The sequence below is a fragment of the Trichosurus vulpecula genome, chromosome 5, assembly GCF_011100635.1.
Source record: "Trichosurus vulpecula isolate mTriVul1 chromosome 5, mTriVul1.pri, whole genome shotgun sequence".
In the NCBI taxonomy this organism is placed as follows: Eukaryota; Metazoa; Chordata; class Mammalia; order Diprotodontia; family Phalangeridae; genus Trichosurus; species Trichosurus vulpecula.
In genome coordinates this window covers 53,446,463-53,465,014 of record NC_050577.1, presented here as the reverse complement: position 1 = coordinate 53,465,014, position 18,552 = coordinate 53,446,463, and the positions used below count along the sequence as shown (strand labels likewise).

The 18,552-nt window shown below is 39.1% G+C and overlaps 1 protein-coding gene across 6 annotated transcripts in view; it reads right to left on the bottom strand.

Annotated features, from left to right (window-relative positions):
- LOC118849937 (ATP-dependent translocase ABCB1-like) overlaps window positions 1–18,552 on the bottom strand; it is a 496,364-nt gene that overhangs the window by 354,728 nt on the left and 123,084 nt on the right. For all 6 annotated transcript variants that reach the window (XM_036759036.1, XM_036759039.1, XM_036759038.1 and 3 more), the window contains 5 exons: window positions 18,282–18,450; window positions 11,731–11,770; window positions 9,415–9,606; window positions 8,644–8,815; window positions 2,450–2,574 (listed from right to left, as the gene is read on the bottom strand). In XM_036759036.1, coding sequence (XP_036614931.1) covers window positions 2,450–2,574; window positions 8,644–8,815; window positions 9,415–9,606; window positions 11,731–11,770; window positions 18,282–18,450 — 698 coding nt within the window. The remainder of the gene's footprint in view (window positions 1–2,449; window positions 2,575–8,643; window positions 8,816–9,414; window positions 9,607–11,730; window positions 11,771–18,281; window positions 18,451–18,552) is intronic.

Genomic DNA, 18,552 nt, shown 5'->3' with positions numbered 1-18,552 from the left:
AGCCATTACTAGGCATGTTATTCAGGTTAATGATAAAAAAAACCCCAAAACTCAGAGCTGAAGCTCACACCTGTAATCTCATGTACTTCAAGTGATTGCTTACCCAGGCTAATGCTGGTGGAAGCCATTTCATTGACATCAAGCTGTCCCAAGTTGTCAGAAGAAAACATTACACACAAGAAGAAGCAACAATGAGAAAGAGAATAATTTAGATCCCAGAAAAGATCGATAAGTGAAAGGAGGGTAGAGAAGAAAAAGGTGATTATAAAAAGAACTATTTTCTGTTTTTTAACATCAATTATAATAGCTCAGAAGGAGTGTGGTAAAGTGGACAGAATGCTTGGTTCAGAATCAAGACAACCTAAATTCAAATCTTGCCTTCAATATTTACTAGCTATGTGACCTTGGACAAATCACTAGACCACCTTCTGTGTTGTATAGCTCCCTAGGACTCACCTGCTAAGTTGTAGGGTATCATGATCTCTATTTGAGGAGGAGCTCCTACACAGGCATAACCTATCATGGCAAAATCACAGATCTTTCCCATATTCACAGTTCACATTTGAGAAAGTCTTTATAGTGTATAAGGCACTGTATATGTGACATCTCAATGGGTCCTCAAATCAACTCTAAGAGACATATGGTGTTGGGCGTTCTCCCTACAGTATTCTTCACACTTGGTGGAGTGGGAAGGCAGGAAGTGGAATGACTTTCCCAAGATAGTGACACTAACCAGAATACAACCAAGGTCTTAATCCTTTTGGGTTTTTTTAATTGCTTAATTTTTTTTGAATAACAGTAATTTTAAAAATATTTTAAAAGTAATCCTTAGCAACATTCACTCGTTCCCATCTTGGATTTAGGTGGTTTGTTTTTTCTTCCTAAATATACAACTACCATACCCTTGTTCTTAGGGAAAAACCTGAACCACAAAGTTGAGCTTGTGTAATGACACCTCCAAGATACCAAAATTGTTTAAGCTTTTAATGTTTTCTTCAAGGTGCTAGCTACTCTTGCCGGCATTCATTCACTGTACGAGTAAGTCCTCTGTTTCACTACTGAGTTCCCAGTCAAAAATATTAAGACAGTGGAGTGGTCTCTGGAGCAGCCCAGGTCTTATTATCTCCCCTTGGGTCTGACTATTTACAGCAAAGCCTACTAGCCAGCCCCCAATGCTGCCAGGTCAGTAGGCAGAGTTCCAAGAGAGAAAATCCATTAAGTCTCTTCTGTAAGAAAAAAAAAAAAACATTGCTTCCTTCTCTGGAAAACCATAAAAAGTGGAGCTCACCGTTCAGACTAATAGGCAAAAGTCCAGCTCTCTGGGCTAGCCCAAAACCTATGCCAGGCTGAACTAATGGGTTTTTAAAATTAATACCACCACTGATCTGAATGTCACATCTAGGATCCTGCCGCATACATGCGAAATAATTTTGGCATTTCAGCTACAAGTCTCAAATCTGCTTGGAAGACCACCGGGAATAAAATCAAAAGCTTTAACAGCATAATGTAAAAGTATTATTTCCTCTTAAGCTAACAGGCTGTTTCTTAATCCTGAAAAATCAAACTGAATTAACTTGCTTTTCAGGAAGCTAGGTGTTCTGTTCTCTGCCTTCAAGATGTTTGAAAACTGATTTCATTCTTATACTCAGTGACATATAATCAAGGTCATTTATTTGTTAATGTGCTTCAAAATTAAACACATTCTTTTGTTTTCAGAACACATTGGAGTTATTATTTCAAATTTCAAGATAACAGTCAACTTTCATTTATCTCTTAACAGAAGGGAAGAAGGACATTAATAACTCCAAACAGCAAATAATTAAAAATATTATGGAACACATTATGGATAGGGCCTTTTCCCCTTGTAGATTTACTATCCTAATAATAACTGGCTCAGGCTAGAATGAGAATTATTTTGCATGCCTTTTGCATGTAAATCAACTGTGTGATAAACTGCTAGAACTGATCAGAGAACTGTCAACTATAGTACATTTATGCATAATAGAAATTATTACTACCTTTGAATACCCAGAATCTACTGGAAGACTACCTCTAACATGTCATATTTTATGGAAATTCATACACCAGTGCAGTGAATAGAGTGCAGAGCCTGGAGTCACAAAGACCTGAGTTCAAAACCGGCCTCAGACATTTACTAGCTGTGTGACCCTGGACTAGTCACTTAATGCTATTTGCCTGAGTTTCCTCATCTGTAAGATGAGCTGGAAAAGGAAATGGCAAACCACTCTGGTATCTTTGCCAAGAAAACTCCAAATACGATCATGAAGAGTGGAACACATCTGAACAACAACAAAAATAATACCAAGCATCACAGAAGTATTTTCTTTACATGCAATATAATAAAACAAGGCATACAGGGAAATACTTAAAAGTACAACATATTTTTTTTTCAATCAGCTAAGAGAGGGAGAGAGAGAGAGAAACCAACCTTTCCAGCTCTTTCTTTTGTCCTCCAAAAGCAATTACAGTTCTAATTGCTGCTAGGACCTCTTCAGCTACTGCTCCAGCTTTTGCATATGCTAATAATTCTTTATCAGTAAAGGAAGACAGTACCTGTTTAAAAAGAGATAGAAAAATCCACTTTTGATCCCATGATTTAGAAACCCCTTCAATAAAATTCTACTCTGATGACTCATGCTGGTATGGTGATGACACTTGGGTGTTCTTAAAGGTTACTCCAGTGGACGGAGGGCCAGCTCTGGGAAGTTCAGTGCAGCTAGAAAGCCTCAGTGATGAACTGCTATGTGAGAACCAGCCTAGCTAAGTGGGGAGAGGCTCATCATCAAAAGACTGGTCACCAAATGATTCATTTTTCTGACCCCAGCAACTCATGAAGTCCAGCTATGAAAAGGTGGAGACATGACTATTTGAGCTGGTGGCAGATACAGTCTATTTCAATCCTTCAAAAAACACTTGAGGCCAGTGGTTATTCACCTAGACAGAAAGAAAGAAGGAAAGGAAGGCAGAAAGGCAGGAAGGCAGGAAGGCAGGAAGGCAGGAAGGCAGGAAGGCAGGAAGGCAGGAAGGAAGGAAGGAAGGAAGGAAGGAAGGAAGGAAGGAAGGAAGGAAGGAAGGAAGATGTACACATATACTAGATAGATGTAGATAACTACATTTCAAAATAACTGATTTCCTTTGTAATCTCATATACCATATTTTAGAACTTTTCATAACCTGCCCTCCCTACCTTTCCAGTCTTCTTATCCCTTACAGCCTTCCCCTTATTCTGCAGTCCAGTGACACTGATTTCTTTGCTGTTCCTCACACCCAGTACTCCATCCCAACTGAGACTTTTTCACTGGTTGTATCCCATGCCTGGAATTATCTGCCTCCTCGCTTCCTTCCAGTCTCAGCTAAAGTCCCACCTTCTGCAAAAAGCTTAAAGTCCTCCTTAATCTTAGGTTTTTCCTCCTAAGATTATCTCCCCCATTCACCTTGTATACATCCTATTTGTACATCACTGATAGCATGTTGTCTCCTCCATTGCATTGTGAGCTCCTTCAGAGCAGGAACTGTTTTTTTTGTCTTTCTTTTGTGTTCCCAACAATTAACCCAGTGCCTGGCACACTGTAAGCACTTAATAAATGCTAGTTGCTTGCTTGCATTTAAAAATGTTATCCTGAAAAGGAATCCACAACACAAAAAATGCTAAAATATCTAGTTTATGAAGTTACCACATATAACGCTCTATGCAACGTATCCAGGTGCAACTTTTCTCTCCTGGGTATTATGTAATGGCAGAGAAAATGAGGAAAAAGAATTGTGTATACCTAAAGGCAATGGATGTAGGGCACAATCTATTATTACAGCTGTCATCTTTATACCGAGGTCTCAACTGTGTTGGACCGGGAATGAAGAATGGAGGGCAGGAAAAGTCGGGTTGGTGGCAAAGGCTGTGAGCCTCCAGGAGATGTCTAATTCCAAGGGCAACAAAAAGCTTCCTTTGTCATCATCCATGGAAAAGCCATCTACCCAGCTCCCTAGAAACCTTTGATCTTTGATCTGTCAATACCCTCCACTGTCATAATTGTAATTAAGTCAGTTCTCTAAAACTTTCAATTAAAGCAAAAAGGGCTTTACATTTTAAATACCGTCTTAATTGTCTGTACCTAGAACTTAAAGCCAAATGCCAGCAATCTCCATCAAATACACATACGTGTTATCACATAGCCAATTAACTATAGTAGCTCCTACTAAATGTTTAAATCATTTAGATAACTTGGGGGCTTATGGATATAATGATGCATTAGTCATTAGGAATGAAACTTCAAAGTCATGTTATGAGTATGTTAACTTTTAGAGTTTCAAAACACCATCTTTAGGTGGCCTGGTGGAGAGAGCATTAAACCTGGAGTCAGAGAGACCCAAATCCAAAAACTCCTTCAGACACGTCCTGGTTGTATGACCCTACCTAAGCACTTCATCAGCCTCAGTTTCTTCACTGACAAAATGGGGATAGTAATAGCACCTATCACCCAGGAGGGTCAAGGATCAAATGAAGGAACTTAATAATAATAGCTCACATTTATCTATAAAGTATTTCATAAACCTTGTGCCAATACAGAAATACTAGCAATTACTTATGAATTTTCTATCCTTATTTACTCCAAAAAAACTTTAAATTAACCAGATTTCCCTCTCCCTAACATACCACTTTTTATAGAAAAAAGGCAAAATGACAAAACACATTTTTTAAAAAAATGAACCTGGAACTGTTATCAGAGATCAAGCATATATAAAGCACTTTGCAAACATTAGCTATAGAAATGCTAGCTATTATTAGTGATTAGTAACACTCCAGGTTTGCACTGTAGGTCAGGAGACTTTATCTCCTCTCCCCATCCTTCTAAAGCATACAACCACTATATAAATTGGGCAGTGGCTATGGTGCCTTTCTTCCAGCCTCAGGGGCAGGAAGGGCCTGCTTCAGCCACCCAGTGGCTGGGTGACTTTAGGCAAAACATTAGACTCTCAGTGCCCTAGGCAACTTTCTAAAGCTATAAATGACAGAATAAGGGCTTACCTGTAGTGATCAAAGGAATTTCCTATAGCATATTATAGGCCTAGACCAAAAGCCAAACAAATAAATAATGAGGATAATAAAAGCTTACACTAGCATAATGTTTTATAGTTTACAAAGCATTTTAGATATGTGATCATATTTTATCCACTAAGGTAGAGAGGTAGAGAAGTAATAAAAGGTGGCAAAAAAGAGCACCAAAAGATCTGGATTCAAACTTAGCTTTTCCCCTAAAGAAGATGTGAGACAATATTATTTAACTTCTCTAGGCTTCTGTATCATGGACCCCTTTGGTGGTGTGGCCTATAGACCCCTTCTTTCTCACCAGTAAAATAAGAGAGTTGGCCTAGATTTTCATTAAGATCACATCCAAGCTCAAAATCTCTGATCCTATGATCCTAGAGTAATTATTATGCTCATGAGAAAACTGAGGTCTAAATATTTCTCAAAGGTCCCGCACATAAGTGGAAAAGGACTATGCTCAAATCTGCCACAGCACCTATACACCACTTCTCCCTACTATGAGGAATGACACCATATAGTATAGAAGGATAAGCTAGGTTCATTATCCTGGACTTACTAAGTCAATAAAGTGAATTAATTCATTTGGAAGTGATTTCTCCCTCCCCCCTCCCCGACTTAATAGTATTGTATTTTTCCCAATTATATGTAGAACTAGTTTTCAACATTCATTTTTTATAAGATTCTGAGTTCCAAATTTTTCTCCCTCCCTCTCTCCTGCCCCTCTCCAAGACAGCAAGCAATATGCTATAGGTTATACACGTATGATCATGTTAAACATATTTCTACACTAGTCATGTTGTGAAAGAAAAATCAGAACAAAAGGGAAAAGCCACGAGAAAGAAAAAACAAAAAAGGTGAAAATAGTATGCTTTGATGTGCATTCAGATTCCATAGTTCTTCCTCTCTATGTAGATAGCATTTTTCACCATGAGTCTTTTGGAATTATCTTGGATCATTGTATTGCTGAGAAGAGCTAACTCTGTCATGGTTGATCATCACACGATGTTGCTGTTACTATGTATAGTGTTCTCCAGGTTCTGCTCATTTCACTCAGCATCAGTTCATGTAAGCTTCTCCAGGATTTTTTTCCTGAAATCTGCTTGCTAATCATTTCTTATAGTGCAGTAGTATTCCATCACATTCATATACCACAACTTGTTCAGCCATTCCCTGATTGATGGGCATCCCCTCAATTTCCAGTACTTGGCCACCGCAAAAAGAGCTGCTATAAATATCTTTGTACGTGTAGGTCCTTTCCATGTTTTATCATCTTTTTTGGATACAGGCCTAGTAGTGGTATTACTGGATCAAAGGGTATGCATGGTTTTATAGCTCTTTGGGCATAGTTTGAAAGTGATTCCAATCAACAAGGATGAAAAGAAAAAAGCGTGCTGCTTAACCACCAACACTTCACCAAAATGCCAGTTATTCCATTAATGAGGGATGATGTTGGTCCCTCAATTCCTCAAGCATCTCAGGACACTGGAGTTTATTTTAGGCACTGTATATTTTTATTTTATTTTATATTTTATATCCTTTAGGCATTTTGAGAGGTAATAGGGAATAGTGGATAGAGACTACTTCAGAGTCAAGAAGATGAGTTCGCTTCCAGCCTCTAACACATACTGTCTCTTTAACCACGGACAAGTCCCTCAACCCCTTAGAGTAGGGCTGTCCAGGGCATGCGGCCCGCAGTGCAATTTTATGTGGCCTGCCTATGTACTAAGGGTGTGGAGACAAATGCTTTAACTAAACCATTTGTGTCTATTTCTGTGCTTGTGATGGACAGGCTGGCCGCATGGGGGCGCACAGCCGGTGTTTTGGACAGACCTGCCTTAGAGTATCAGGTGACCCTTTAAGGCAGGAGATCTTAACCTTTTCCTGTATCATGGACTCCTCTGGTGGTGTACTTAAGCCTATGGACTCCTTCTCAGAAAATGCTTCCAATCTCTTTATATAAATTGCCTAGCTTTACAAAAGGAAACGAATTCTATTGAAATATGATTATCAAAATATTAAAGCAAGTTCACTAATTCCAGTTTAAGAATTCTTGTTCTTTGACTGAAACTCAAACAACAGGACTGATTCGCATTGGTAGAGTTTCCTCTATGATGAAATTACAAGCTCACACCATCCTCCCACCATACACACACCCCAAATTACATACTGTATTGTTGGTCCGTATACACTTGGTGTTGGACTGTTGCTATACAACAATGAACCTTAAGTAAATTCAAAGAACATCTAATAAGTAAGAGTATCTAAATTGCATTAGTGTCAGAGGGCCCACAACAACAAAATTCCGTATCCTTGAAAGAGTGAAGAAATAAAAGCCCCGCTATAAAGTCAGTGTATCATTTTTTTTTCTAAATTTCTCCAATGATTATAGCTTGAATTTTCTCTGGGTTTGGTCAACTCCCTTCAGTCTTCCTTTAGCATCCCAAGGTTATATCTAGGGAATACAGTACTTGGGATTAATCTCACATTGTCTGTTTCTCCCTCACTTTTAAAACATTTTACGCCGGTCATAATGAATATCAAGGACAGCCATCTATTGGGGAAAACAATTCACCAAAGGACAGCAATGATCTGAGAGCATCGTAGTACATGGAAAGAACCCTGCCTCTCCAATCAGAGTGCCTGGGATCCAAATGCTGCCTCTGACACTTGCTCCCTATGAGATCCTTAGCAAGTTGCTTGACCCCTCTAGGCCTCAATCTCTTCTTGTGCAAAATGAAGAAATGGCTTCTGAGATCCCTCCCGGATCTAAATTTATGATTCTGAAACCCCAAAGGCAGTTTTACTAGCTTTTGCCTGGCAATGGTGGGAAATTGGAGGACTCTTTATATTTCAAAAGAGCTGTGATTTCCTCTGTATGGACGGACACACAGACACACAGACACACACACCCTTCCACTGATCTAGACTGATGCCTCTCCTTGTCTCAGTAGCCAGGCTGCATGGGATTCTATGGCAGGGAATGACAGATGAGGAGGTGGCTTTCTGTTGATGGGGGTCTCTACATTTAATTCTCTTGGTCCTTAGAAGAAGAACAAGCAGTTGGTTCTGTATTCAAGGACCTTCTAGCTTAGTAGGGTCTCCTAAAGCTTACTCTTCATAAGCATAGCCATACTGTAGAGTTGACTAGCAAAAGACTTTAGCAGAGGATAGGCTGGTTACATAAATCAGCTTCAGGCTTCTTAATTTTTTAAGCATCAATAGGGAGAACTTCCCTCTCTATATCTACTGTCCTACCAGTAGTACTACAGACTCTCTCCCCCCACCCTACCACCCACACTCCATCCCCAAGCTCAGTGCTAAAAACACAACCCCCCATGTTAGTACTTTATCATTAGGATTTTAATGATTACAAATTTATTGGGTAATTTCCAGTCACAAAGATACACACAGTCTCATTTGACTAACTTTCAAGGGAACACTTCTGCTACTATTTTTGATGGCAGATCTACAGCCCAGTGGACAGACAAGTGAGGGGGCTGTTGGTTTATTAGGTATGGCAGGTGTGTTTTATCTATGGGTGAAAAACATTTCTGTAAAAATTCACAGGTTTTACATACCTTTGCCCACAGGGCAGCTGACAAGCCTAGGACAGGACTAATGGCCAGAATCACAAGTGTTAGCTTCCAGCCTTTTGTAAATCCAACTATAAAACCTGTAAGGAATGTTGCTAGTGCTTGAAAGAGTATTCCAATTTTGTCTCCAATTCCATCGTTAATTTTGGAGACATCACTAAAAAAAGAATATAAATACAACTGTCAAAAATCATAAATATTTAAATCATTTCTGTTGAGTTTAGGATTATTTCTGATACTCTAAGATAGGGGTCAATGAATGCTCCTTTCAATTTTTGCTCTACCAAGTCAAATATTTACTACACAGAGCTATGGCTCACAGTTGTGAACATGTATATGTAGTCCAAAACCGAGCATGGACATTTCAAATAGCTCAGTAGGTCTCCATCCACAGGGAGAAAACTTAAGAAGCAAACCACCCATATTCACGTTTATTTTTTGTCACTACTAATAAGTCTAAAATGCATATCATCATGTCAAAATGCATACACCAAATGTGAGTTGTCAATGTAATGAGGATAGGATTAATTTTGTATACTCCATAATGTCATTCGACAATCACTATTAAGGGCCTACAAACATAAGCCCTACTTCGTGATATAAAAATAAACAAACACAGTTCCTGTCCTTAGCGCACTTACAATCTAGTAATTATTTCCTCCAGAGTTAGTCAGATCTCTTAAAAATAGGAGGAAATTTTAAAGTCATTGAAAAGAAATAATCATCTTGAAGTTAAATATCCAATAATATACTTACTCAGCTAGTCGAGTGTTCAGTTCTCCAACATCATGGATATCAAACCAACCAATTTCCTGGCGCATTACTGAATGGAAAAAGTTTTGTCTAATTTTCTTAATTTGTCGTCCTGCAGCCAAGGTCCAAAATGCAACTTGAATGTAGGCAGCAACGAGGACTCCAAATCCCACTGCTGTATAATAATATGCATACCTGGAAAACACCAAAAAGCACTGAAAATATTTCCTTCAGTTAAAACAAGTCTTTTAGAGGCAATTTAACTTTCCCTACTCTTTCTCAATTTTCCTAATCTGACCATCCTTAAGAAGGAGAATGGGTCATAAGCTGACATAAATGTCAGCATCACTTGTTGGCTGTTACTCGGCTATAGAACAACAGTTGTCCCATCCCATTCTTGCTTAGTTACTTTGTTCTCACCATTAATGAGTAAGTGAGACAGCTTCTGCAGGTAGGTGGATGGAAAGAGATCCTGTCAGATGACTGAATCAAGGACAGTAATGTTCCCCAGCATTCTGAGCTGCTAATCAAGCACCATTCCAAATATAGGAAAACTTCTAGGAAAAAAGGTTTGCTCTAGGTCAGTACAACTGACCACTTTGTCCCTCAAAAGGGCTTACTTTAGATCTTAAACTCAAATTCCGTAAAGATAAGTGATAAACTAGGTAAGCATCTCCTAACATCAACTCCCAACCATCCAGAGAAGTCAAACACTCTCTGGACCAGCTCTTTGGTATTTAAATACACACACACACACACACACACACACACACACACACACACACACAATACCATGAGGGCTTTGTCAAACAATTCGTTTTAAAGGTGAAATGTCAGAACACCCAAAATGAAGTAGCATTGTATTATAACTGAAGTTCACAATTTTTGACATTTCAGTATTCAGGTGTGTGTATGTATGTGTGCGTGAATTTTCACAAGCTATACAGAGGAGCAGAGAATAATATCTCAACATTGAGTTATAATTGCATACTTTATCATAATCAAGCATCTTGGCACATAGCCTTTCACCAGAGGTTTTGAGGTAACTGCAACTGACAATTTTGATCAGGGCAATAAACCTTTGGTTAATGGATTACTCACTGGTGAATTATTACCCCAATATTGATAATCTATAGTAGAAGAGAGCTAAATAGATATTCCAAAGTGAGAAAAATACCAGTTTGCTCTGAAGTATAAAGCAATCCATAGTCCATAATCCTATATATTTGTAACTAGTTTTTTTTAAACAAAATAAGAATTAAAATAAATTCAAGTAGTCATTAGATGATTTCCATTTGAGGTTAAATACACAAAAAACAAAAAATCAAGTTCGGATGTACATTGAAATTTCTGGTTTCCCCAAAAGTCTCAAATGCCTTTCCAATTAATCCGGCAACAGGTCTTATCTTTTGAACATCCTATCCTTTTTTCACCTCCTCTCTCATTTATTTTATGTATCTTTAGTACCTTCATTACAGGTAGTAAATTTAAGTGTCTCTTAAATTTCTTAACTCATTAACAAAAGGAAGACCAGGAACATGGAAGGAGGGAAAGGTAGGAATTCAAAGGCAAGTTATTACTGGGGAGTTGGCTAAATGATCATTTTACTTCTAGATGACATCATTGTTATCATATGAGCATGATGGAAAAAACCTGAGAAGCAAAGTAAAATTCTCTGGCTTCAGTGATATATAAGAATTAAATGGTTGATAAAACTGTATTAAGACTTTAATATTGTTTGTTGTTGTTATTATTATCAACAGCTTGAGACTGGGTCTCTATCTCACTCAGGCTGAATATAGTGGCTGGCCATTCATGGGTCCAATTCCACTGATAATCAGCACTGGAAGTTTGGACTCACTTTGCTTCCTTACTGAGCCAGTTCATCCCTCCTGTAGGCAGATGAGTGTCCCTTTGCTCTTGAAGGCTCATTATATCAGTGCCAGACTCAGCGCAACACCCAATCTGTGTTAGCCCTCAGAACTCGTGGAGCTCACACAATCCAAAACCTTAGCCTCCCTTAGTAGCAGGAATTACAGGCATGTACCCACATCTGGCAAGAGACTATTTTTTAAAAGCTATTCAACTTCTTTCATCTATATTCTACTAAGGGATAAACTAATACACTGACTACTAAGCAAGAATTTTGGACACTATTTTGTAAACAGTCAAGGCTTCTTCTATTTTACAACAACAATATGGTGACTGATAATTTCCATTCTCTGTTAGCACAGCACAAACTGAAAGCATAATAATAACATTATCAGAACAAGTATATTAAAAACTTATCTGATACAAAAAAGAAACATAGCTAATTACGTGGTCATTTGCTCTTCCAGTTGATCGTAGGGATTTTCAGCTCCATAAAAAAAGAAAAAGAAATATTTAAGTTAGATTAAAAAGACACAAAGGGCCCTGTTTAGCCTTATACATGACATCTTTAAAAATACACAGCTATTTAATATCATTATATTTCATAAGCCAGAAACTATGCTTACTCTTCTTTATAACTTAAGGATTAGGAGCACAAATTTGGCACAGTCTTTGTTGTATGTACTGTCCTTATTACATGCATAAATTACAACATAATGAGGGATAGATTATAATTCTTCTATTTTGAAAGAGAAAAAACTCTTCTTTAAGACTCATGTCTGTATAAATAATTTATACCAATACATTAAAACATCAAATTGCATACCTAGCATCTATGAGACTGTAGGCTTCAGATCATTACTTAACATTACACACAAATTGATTTTTTTTAAAGCACAATACATTTGGGTTGGGGTTTTTGGTTTTCTCTTTTTGGAAGGACCTATGATATTGACGGTATATGTGAGAGGAAACTCCCATTGCAGGTAATTAACTTTTCTGCCACTTAAAGTCTTAGAGTTGTGTGGGTCACTGAGAGGTTAACTGCATTCATTTATCCAGTTTTATTACATAAAACCTCTAAGAGCTACTTAGGAACTGGGTTTGAGAGAAAGAGCAGGATCAAAAGACCTAGGGTCAAGCCCTGTCTCAGAAACTTCAGAGGGCTTGGACAAGATACAACCCCTCAGTACTTCAGTTTCCTCATCTATAAAACAAGATAATACTTGGACCATCTAGAGCTCACGTGGTTGTGAAGAAGCAATACATGTGCTTGTAACTAACAACTACACAGACATGAGTTTTAACAACCCAGAAATGAAAGGTCATCGGTGACACTGTAGATATAACTTTTTAACTCTGAACTTTAGAAAAAACTTTGAAGTTTGAACTCTTACAAGAACAGCGTTGGGAGCACTCATGTCCCTTTAGAGATGAGGACTAAAGATAATGGAAAGGGAGATCAAGAAAATTATCAGGACTTTGCTTTTGTTGTGGTGCAATCATTTTTCAATTGTGTAGGATTCTTCATGACCCCCTTGGGGTTTTCTTGAAATGGAAACTAGAGTGGTTTGCCACTGCCTTTTCCAGCTCATTTTACAGATGAGGAAACTGAGGTAAATAGGGTTTAAGTGACTTGTCCAGGGTCACACAGCTAGTAAGTGTCTGAGGCCAAGTTTGAACTCAGATCTTCCTGACTCCAAGCCTGGCACTCTATCCACTGAACCACCTAGCTGCCCCTGGAAAAGTCTGAGGTCCTACTACACATCTCTACATTGTGTCTGAGTCAAGAGCCGAAATAAAGTCTGACAAGAGAAACTCGTTCTGCCACAGGTCAGCTGGCCAAAACTTTGGCAGGAGCCTCTTCTTGCTGCTTCAGTATGTTGTCTACAGTTGAATGAAGGTAGGAATTTCTAGTTCTTTAATAGCTATTCGTAATAGCTACTAGCAAAGTGCAGAATCAAGGGCATCTCAAAGCCATTTTCACCCAGCCTTTACCTTCAATAACATAACTTTACAACTACCAGGATCAGGAGTTTTCCCCCTTCCTTCATTTGATGACAGGAACCAAAGCAAAAGACTTTTATCCCTGCCAACTTAGTTGCCAAGGTCAAAAAGCTTGAAGTTTGTGCCCTTGCACCAGTAGTAGTCTGGACCTAGCAGATATCCTCTCTTATAATAATTATTTTTCCTGTTCACTGATCTCTCTCTCTCTCTCTCTCTCTCTCTCTCTCTCTCTCTCTCTCTCTCCCTCTCTCTGTATATATATAATATATATGCGCATATATATATATATATATATGTGTGTGTGTGTATATACACATGCACACACACACATACACACACATATGTTCTCTGCAATGCTTGCTCCAAAGTTAACAAACTTGCTTTAATCTTTTTTACATTTAATTTTTATTTTTATTAGTTACATGTAAACAAAAATTTCAAACTTTTATTTTAAAAAGTTCTAAGTTCTAAATTATCTCCCTCCCTCCTTCTTCTCCCCACTCCTTGAAAAGGCAAGCAATTTGATATAGACAATATGTACGCAGTCATGCAGTACATTTCCATATTAGCCAAGTTAAACTTGCTTCAATCTTAAACATTTTCCATTTTCATTTCCTCCATCCCTGAGACGTGGTTCTCTCTTGGTAGCACCATATCCCTGGCTACCCTTTCCAAGTACTACTTGCATGTTCATTCTTTAGTTCCCCCAACCCTTGGACATATAAGTAATAGGGAGGGGTCAGAATTGTCTTTGCTGTCCCTCTATTGCCACTCCCAGACAATCTTACCACCATCTTTTAGCAATTTCTCCTCCTTTGAGGTCCAGCTATTTAAATTTATCACCCAATTCAGGTCCTGGTGACCATTATCTATTGATTCCCCAGGGTAGTGTCCTTCTTTGCTCATTGAGTTCACTACCTGGCTCATTCTCTCTCTCCATTCTAATTCCCTTCCTCATCCTAGGGGACTTCCACATACTTACTGATGTCTCCTAAATACCCCAATCTTCTAGTTCCTCATTCTACTCAAATCTCATCACCTATTCCTCCACACCACCTCAGATAACACCCTAACTTGGCTATACATCCCTTCTCTAACTCAACTAAGTTAGTTGAATTATACACTACATTTGATGGTCAAATATGTTACCCCTTTTGCTACTGCCTGCTGATCACTCTTCAACAAACCTCAACTTTGGATTACTACTGCTCCCTCACTCCTATTTATGAGCTCCTCAACAGTCAGAGAAAATGACTAAATTTCATTGACTGGGTCTGTGACAAATTTATGTTTCAAAATCTCAATTGGACCCTCACGGTAGCAAGAAAAACCTTCTAACCCAATTAATTTGCTGTCCAACTTACCAGAGCAGCCTTCCCGTCCTTACCCCTTCTTGAGTTCTGCACTCTCTTAGCTAAGGACCATGCCTCAGACTTCACAGAATACACTGTGGCCATTCACGTCCTCTTCTCCCATCCTCCTCATCTTGTATCACATCCCCTCAATTCCTCCTTCACCCCTGTTTCAAATGAAGATGCACTCCTTCTCCCTGACAAGGTCAGCCCTTCAACAAGTACCCTTCATCCCAACCCCCTTCCATCTTTTCCACTGCATTACCTCCTCTATCATCCACACGAACTCTCTAATCTTCAATCTCTCTGTCTGTCCCTTCCCCACTTTCTCCTTCTCTCTCCCGTCTCCCCTCACTTATATTGTTCCACTTATCCTTAAAACCCCTCATTTGATCTAACCATACCTTCTAGCTGCCATTCTTTTTCTCTCTTCCTCTTCTTGGACAAACTCTTTGAAAAACCATCTATATTGGGTGCCTCTACTTCCCCTTCTCTCATTCTGTTCTAAACCCTCTGCAATCTGCCTCTGACCTCATCATTCAACTGAAACTGTTCTCTTACAAATTACCAATGATTTAAATCACCAAGACTAATAGCCTTTGCTCAGTCTTTATCCTTGGCCTCCCTCAAGTTTTTTTTTTATACTATTGATTATCTTCTCATCCTGGATAGTCTCTCCTTTTCATTTTGTTTTCATAACATTGCTATCTCCTGGTTCTCCTCCTACCTGCCTGACCAGTTCTTCTCAGTCTAGTTCTTCATCCAGTTCATACCCATTAATCATGGGTGTCCCCTAACAGTCTGTCCAGGCAGTCTTCTCCTCTCCCTCTATGCTATACCTCATTTGGTGATCTCATGAGCTCACACAGGCTGGATTATCATCTCATGCAAGTCCTTTGACTCTCTGCCCTGAGCTCCAGTCTCACATTACCAACTGCCTTTTAGATATTTCAAAATGGATGCTCTGTAAGCATTTCAAATCCATCCTGTCCAAAATAAACTCATTGTCCTTCTCTTTCAAATGCTCCCCTTTTCCAACTTTCCTATTGAGGTCAACACTGGGCCATCTCCAGTCATCCTGGTGAATATCAGGCCACTGGACCCAGATGGCTCTGGAGGAGAAAGTGGGGCTGGTGACCTGGCACAGCCCTCCCTCACTCAAATCAATTTCAGCTGCAAGTCATGTCATCATTTCCCTGATGTCATGGTCCTCTTCAAAAATGAAGGACAAACACAACACAACAACTGAGGTCACCAACAATCGCCATGTTACCCAGGCTCACAACTTCTTTGACTTCTCACTCATGCTCATCCCATATATCCAGTGTGTCAGATACTTTCACAATATCTCTTGTATATTCTCCTTTCTCTACATGCACAGCTCTTGTCCTGGTGGAGGCTCTCAACACCTCATGCTTGGACTATTACTATAGTCTAATGGTTGGCTTCACTACCCCAAGTCTCTGCCCACTCCAATCCATCCTCCACTTGACTGCCAAAGTGATCTTAAAGTACAGCTCTGGTCATATCATATACCTGCTCCTGCTATTAGAGGCTCCTCATTACCTCTAGGATCAAATAGAAAGTCATCTCGTTGGCATTTAAAGCCCTTCAGAGCCTACCAACTTCCTACTTTTCTGCTCTTCTTAGACTTTATTCCTTTCTATGTCCTCTGTGACCCAGCTACACTGGGTATTTGCTATTTACTGCACAAGACATTCCATCTCCTGACTCCAAGTCTTTTCACTGGTTGTCCCACATGCCTGGAATTCTTTTCTTCCTCATCCGTGCTTCCTAGTTTTCTTGGATTTCTTCAAGACTCAGCTCAAAACCCACCTTCTGAAAAGGACTTTTCTGCCTGCCATCCCCACCCCCAGCCCCCACTCACTACTACTGACTTGCTCTGAAATTAACTTTCATTTATCACACAAACCCACACACACATTTAATGTGATTCTCTGGAAGGCAGAGCCTCTATTTTTGCCTGTCTTTATACCCCAGCATTTAGCACAGTGCCTGGCACATAGTAAGTTCTTTAAAATGCCTGTTGGCTGACTGATACTTTGATCCTCTGGGGGAAGGTGAAGTTATGCTTGGAATACTGCAATAGTTGGAGAAAGGTGGACATCACCTCTTTGGCATCACTGTTCTCTGTCAGGTGACTGTTGACTTCTAATACTGGGGCAAAGGTCCTGGCTGTGGAAATTCTGACACCCCTAAATTTGGCTCTATTTCTTACAATTTCAGTCTCTACCAACAGCACTACCATCTGTCCAAAGCACCAAGGCTCAAAAAGCCTCAGAGTTATCTATGATTCACCACTTTACTCCCCATAACCTATTTATTTTTTTAAAAAATAATTTCTTTATCTGTTTTACCTTCCTTCCCTGGGTGACCTCCTGGGCAAGTCACTAAACACCTATGTGCCTCAGGCAATTCCATGGGGATAATCTACTAAACTATAGATTGAGTTCAGTGTGCACCAATAGAGAGCCCTCATTCCTGAACCACACTAACTTAATCCCATATTTTTAATGCATTCACCTATCTTCTTCTCTCTTTCCATTTCTACTTCCCCTACCCTCACCTCCCCACTACCAGTCCCTCTCCGCTTCACAGCTAGGTTAACAGTTTCCTGGGTGAAATCTTCCAATTTTTCACACTAATCTATCTTGAATTCAGCATCCTGAATGCATCCTGTTAACAAACTAATTTTGAAACACAACTTTCATTACATAATCCCTGTTGTTCAAAAACTTTCAACAGTCTACTCTTGTTCCTTTTAAATCTAAACTCCTTAATCCATCTTTTAAAGCCTTCCATGACTCTGCTCATACATTCTTATTTCTCCTTACTCCCCTTTCATGCTCCTTTCATGCTGTTAAGGCTGACTTCCCTCTTTCCCACAAATACATCATGCTCATTCCTGCCCTCATGTTCCTCGTACCGCCTGCAATGCCTTCTTTCCAATTCTTTCCCTGGCTAAATCCTGCCTAGCTCTTCTTACTTTTTCCATTAAATAGTTAATAAGCTCTAACTTTTACTGCAATATTGATCAACTATATCACATACTTTCTAACTTAATTATATACTTTCTTCCATTACATGTATAGGGTTAGAGTTCTGTCTAGCAGTAGAAGGAATTTTAGAAACCATCCAGTCCAATCCCCTTAATTTTAAAGATGGGGAAACTGAGGCCCAAGGAGCCTAAGTAACTTGCCCAATGCAATACAAACATTGTGTTTCTTGTCTCTCAAGTAGATTTTAACTTCCCCAAGTAGAGGGCTCACATCTTCTAATTCAGTATCCTTCATGGCACAATGCTCAATAAACACGTGGCCGTTTTATTTTGAAACTAGGTGGTACAACGGATAAAATACTAGACTTGCAGTCAGGAAGACTAGTATCAGGCACTTAGTAGTGGTGTGACCATGGGCAATTCGACCTCTGTCTCCCTCGGTCTCCTTAACCAAAAAATGGGTATAATAATTGCACCTACCTCCCAAGGTTATGAAGATAAAATGAAATAATATTTATAAAGTTCTCTGAAAATCTTAAAGCACTACGCAAATGCTATTTTTATTACATTTCAATGAAAATAATAGTAATACTACCAACTCAAGGTGATGGGATACTTACTTGAATTATTCACATCTGTATAAGTTAGATTTGCATTTCCCATATCGGCAAAACTATCCGTCATTTCCCCAAAAATCAGCATAATGAGAGGGAGTCCTGTTCCATGTATGACAGCTGCAGTTGTTCCCAGCACCATGTATAACCTATCTAGCCAATCAGAATATCGAAACTGGAGGAGGGGTGGAAACATAAAATGAGAAAATTAATTAGCATAGTTACAAAGATGAAGCCTAAAGTCCTTCATTGAGTTCTAAAACTGTCCTTCAAGTTT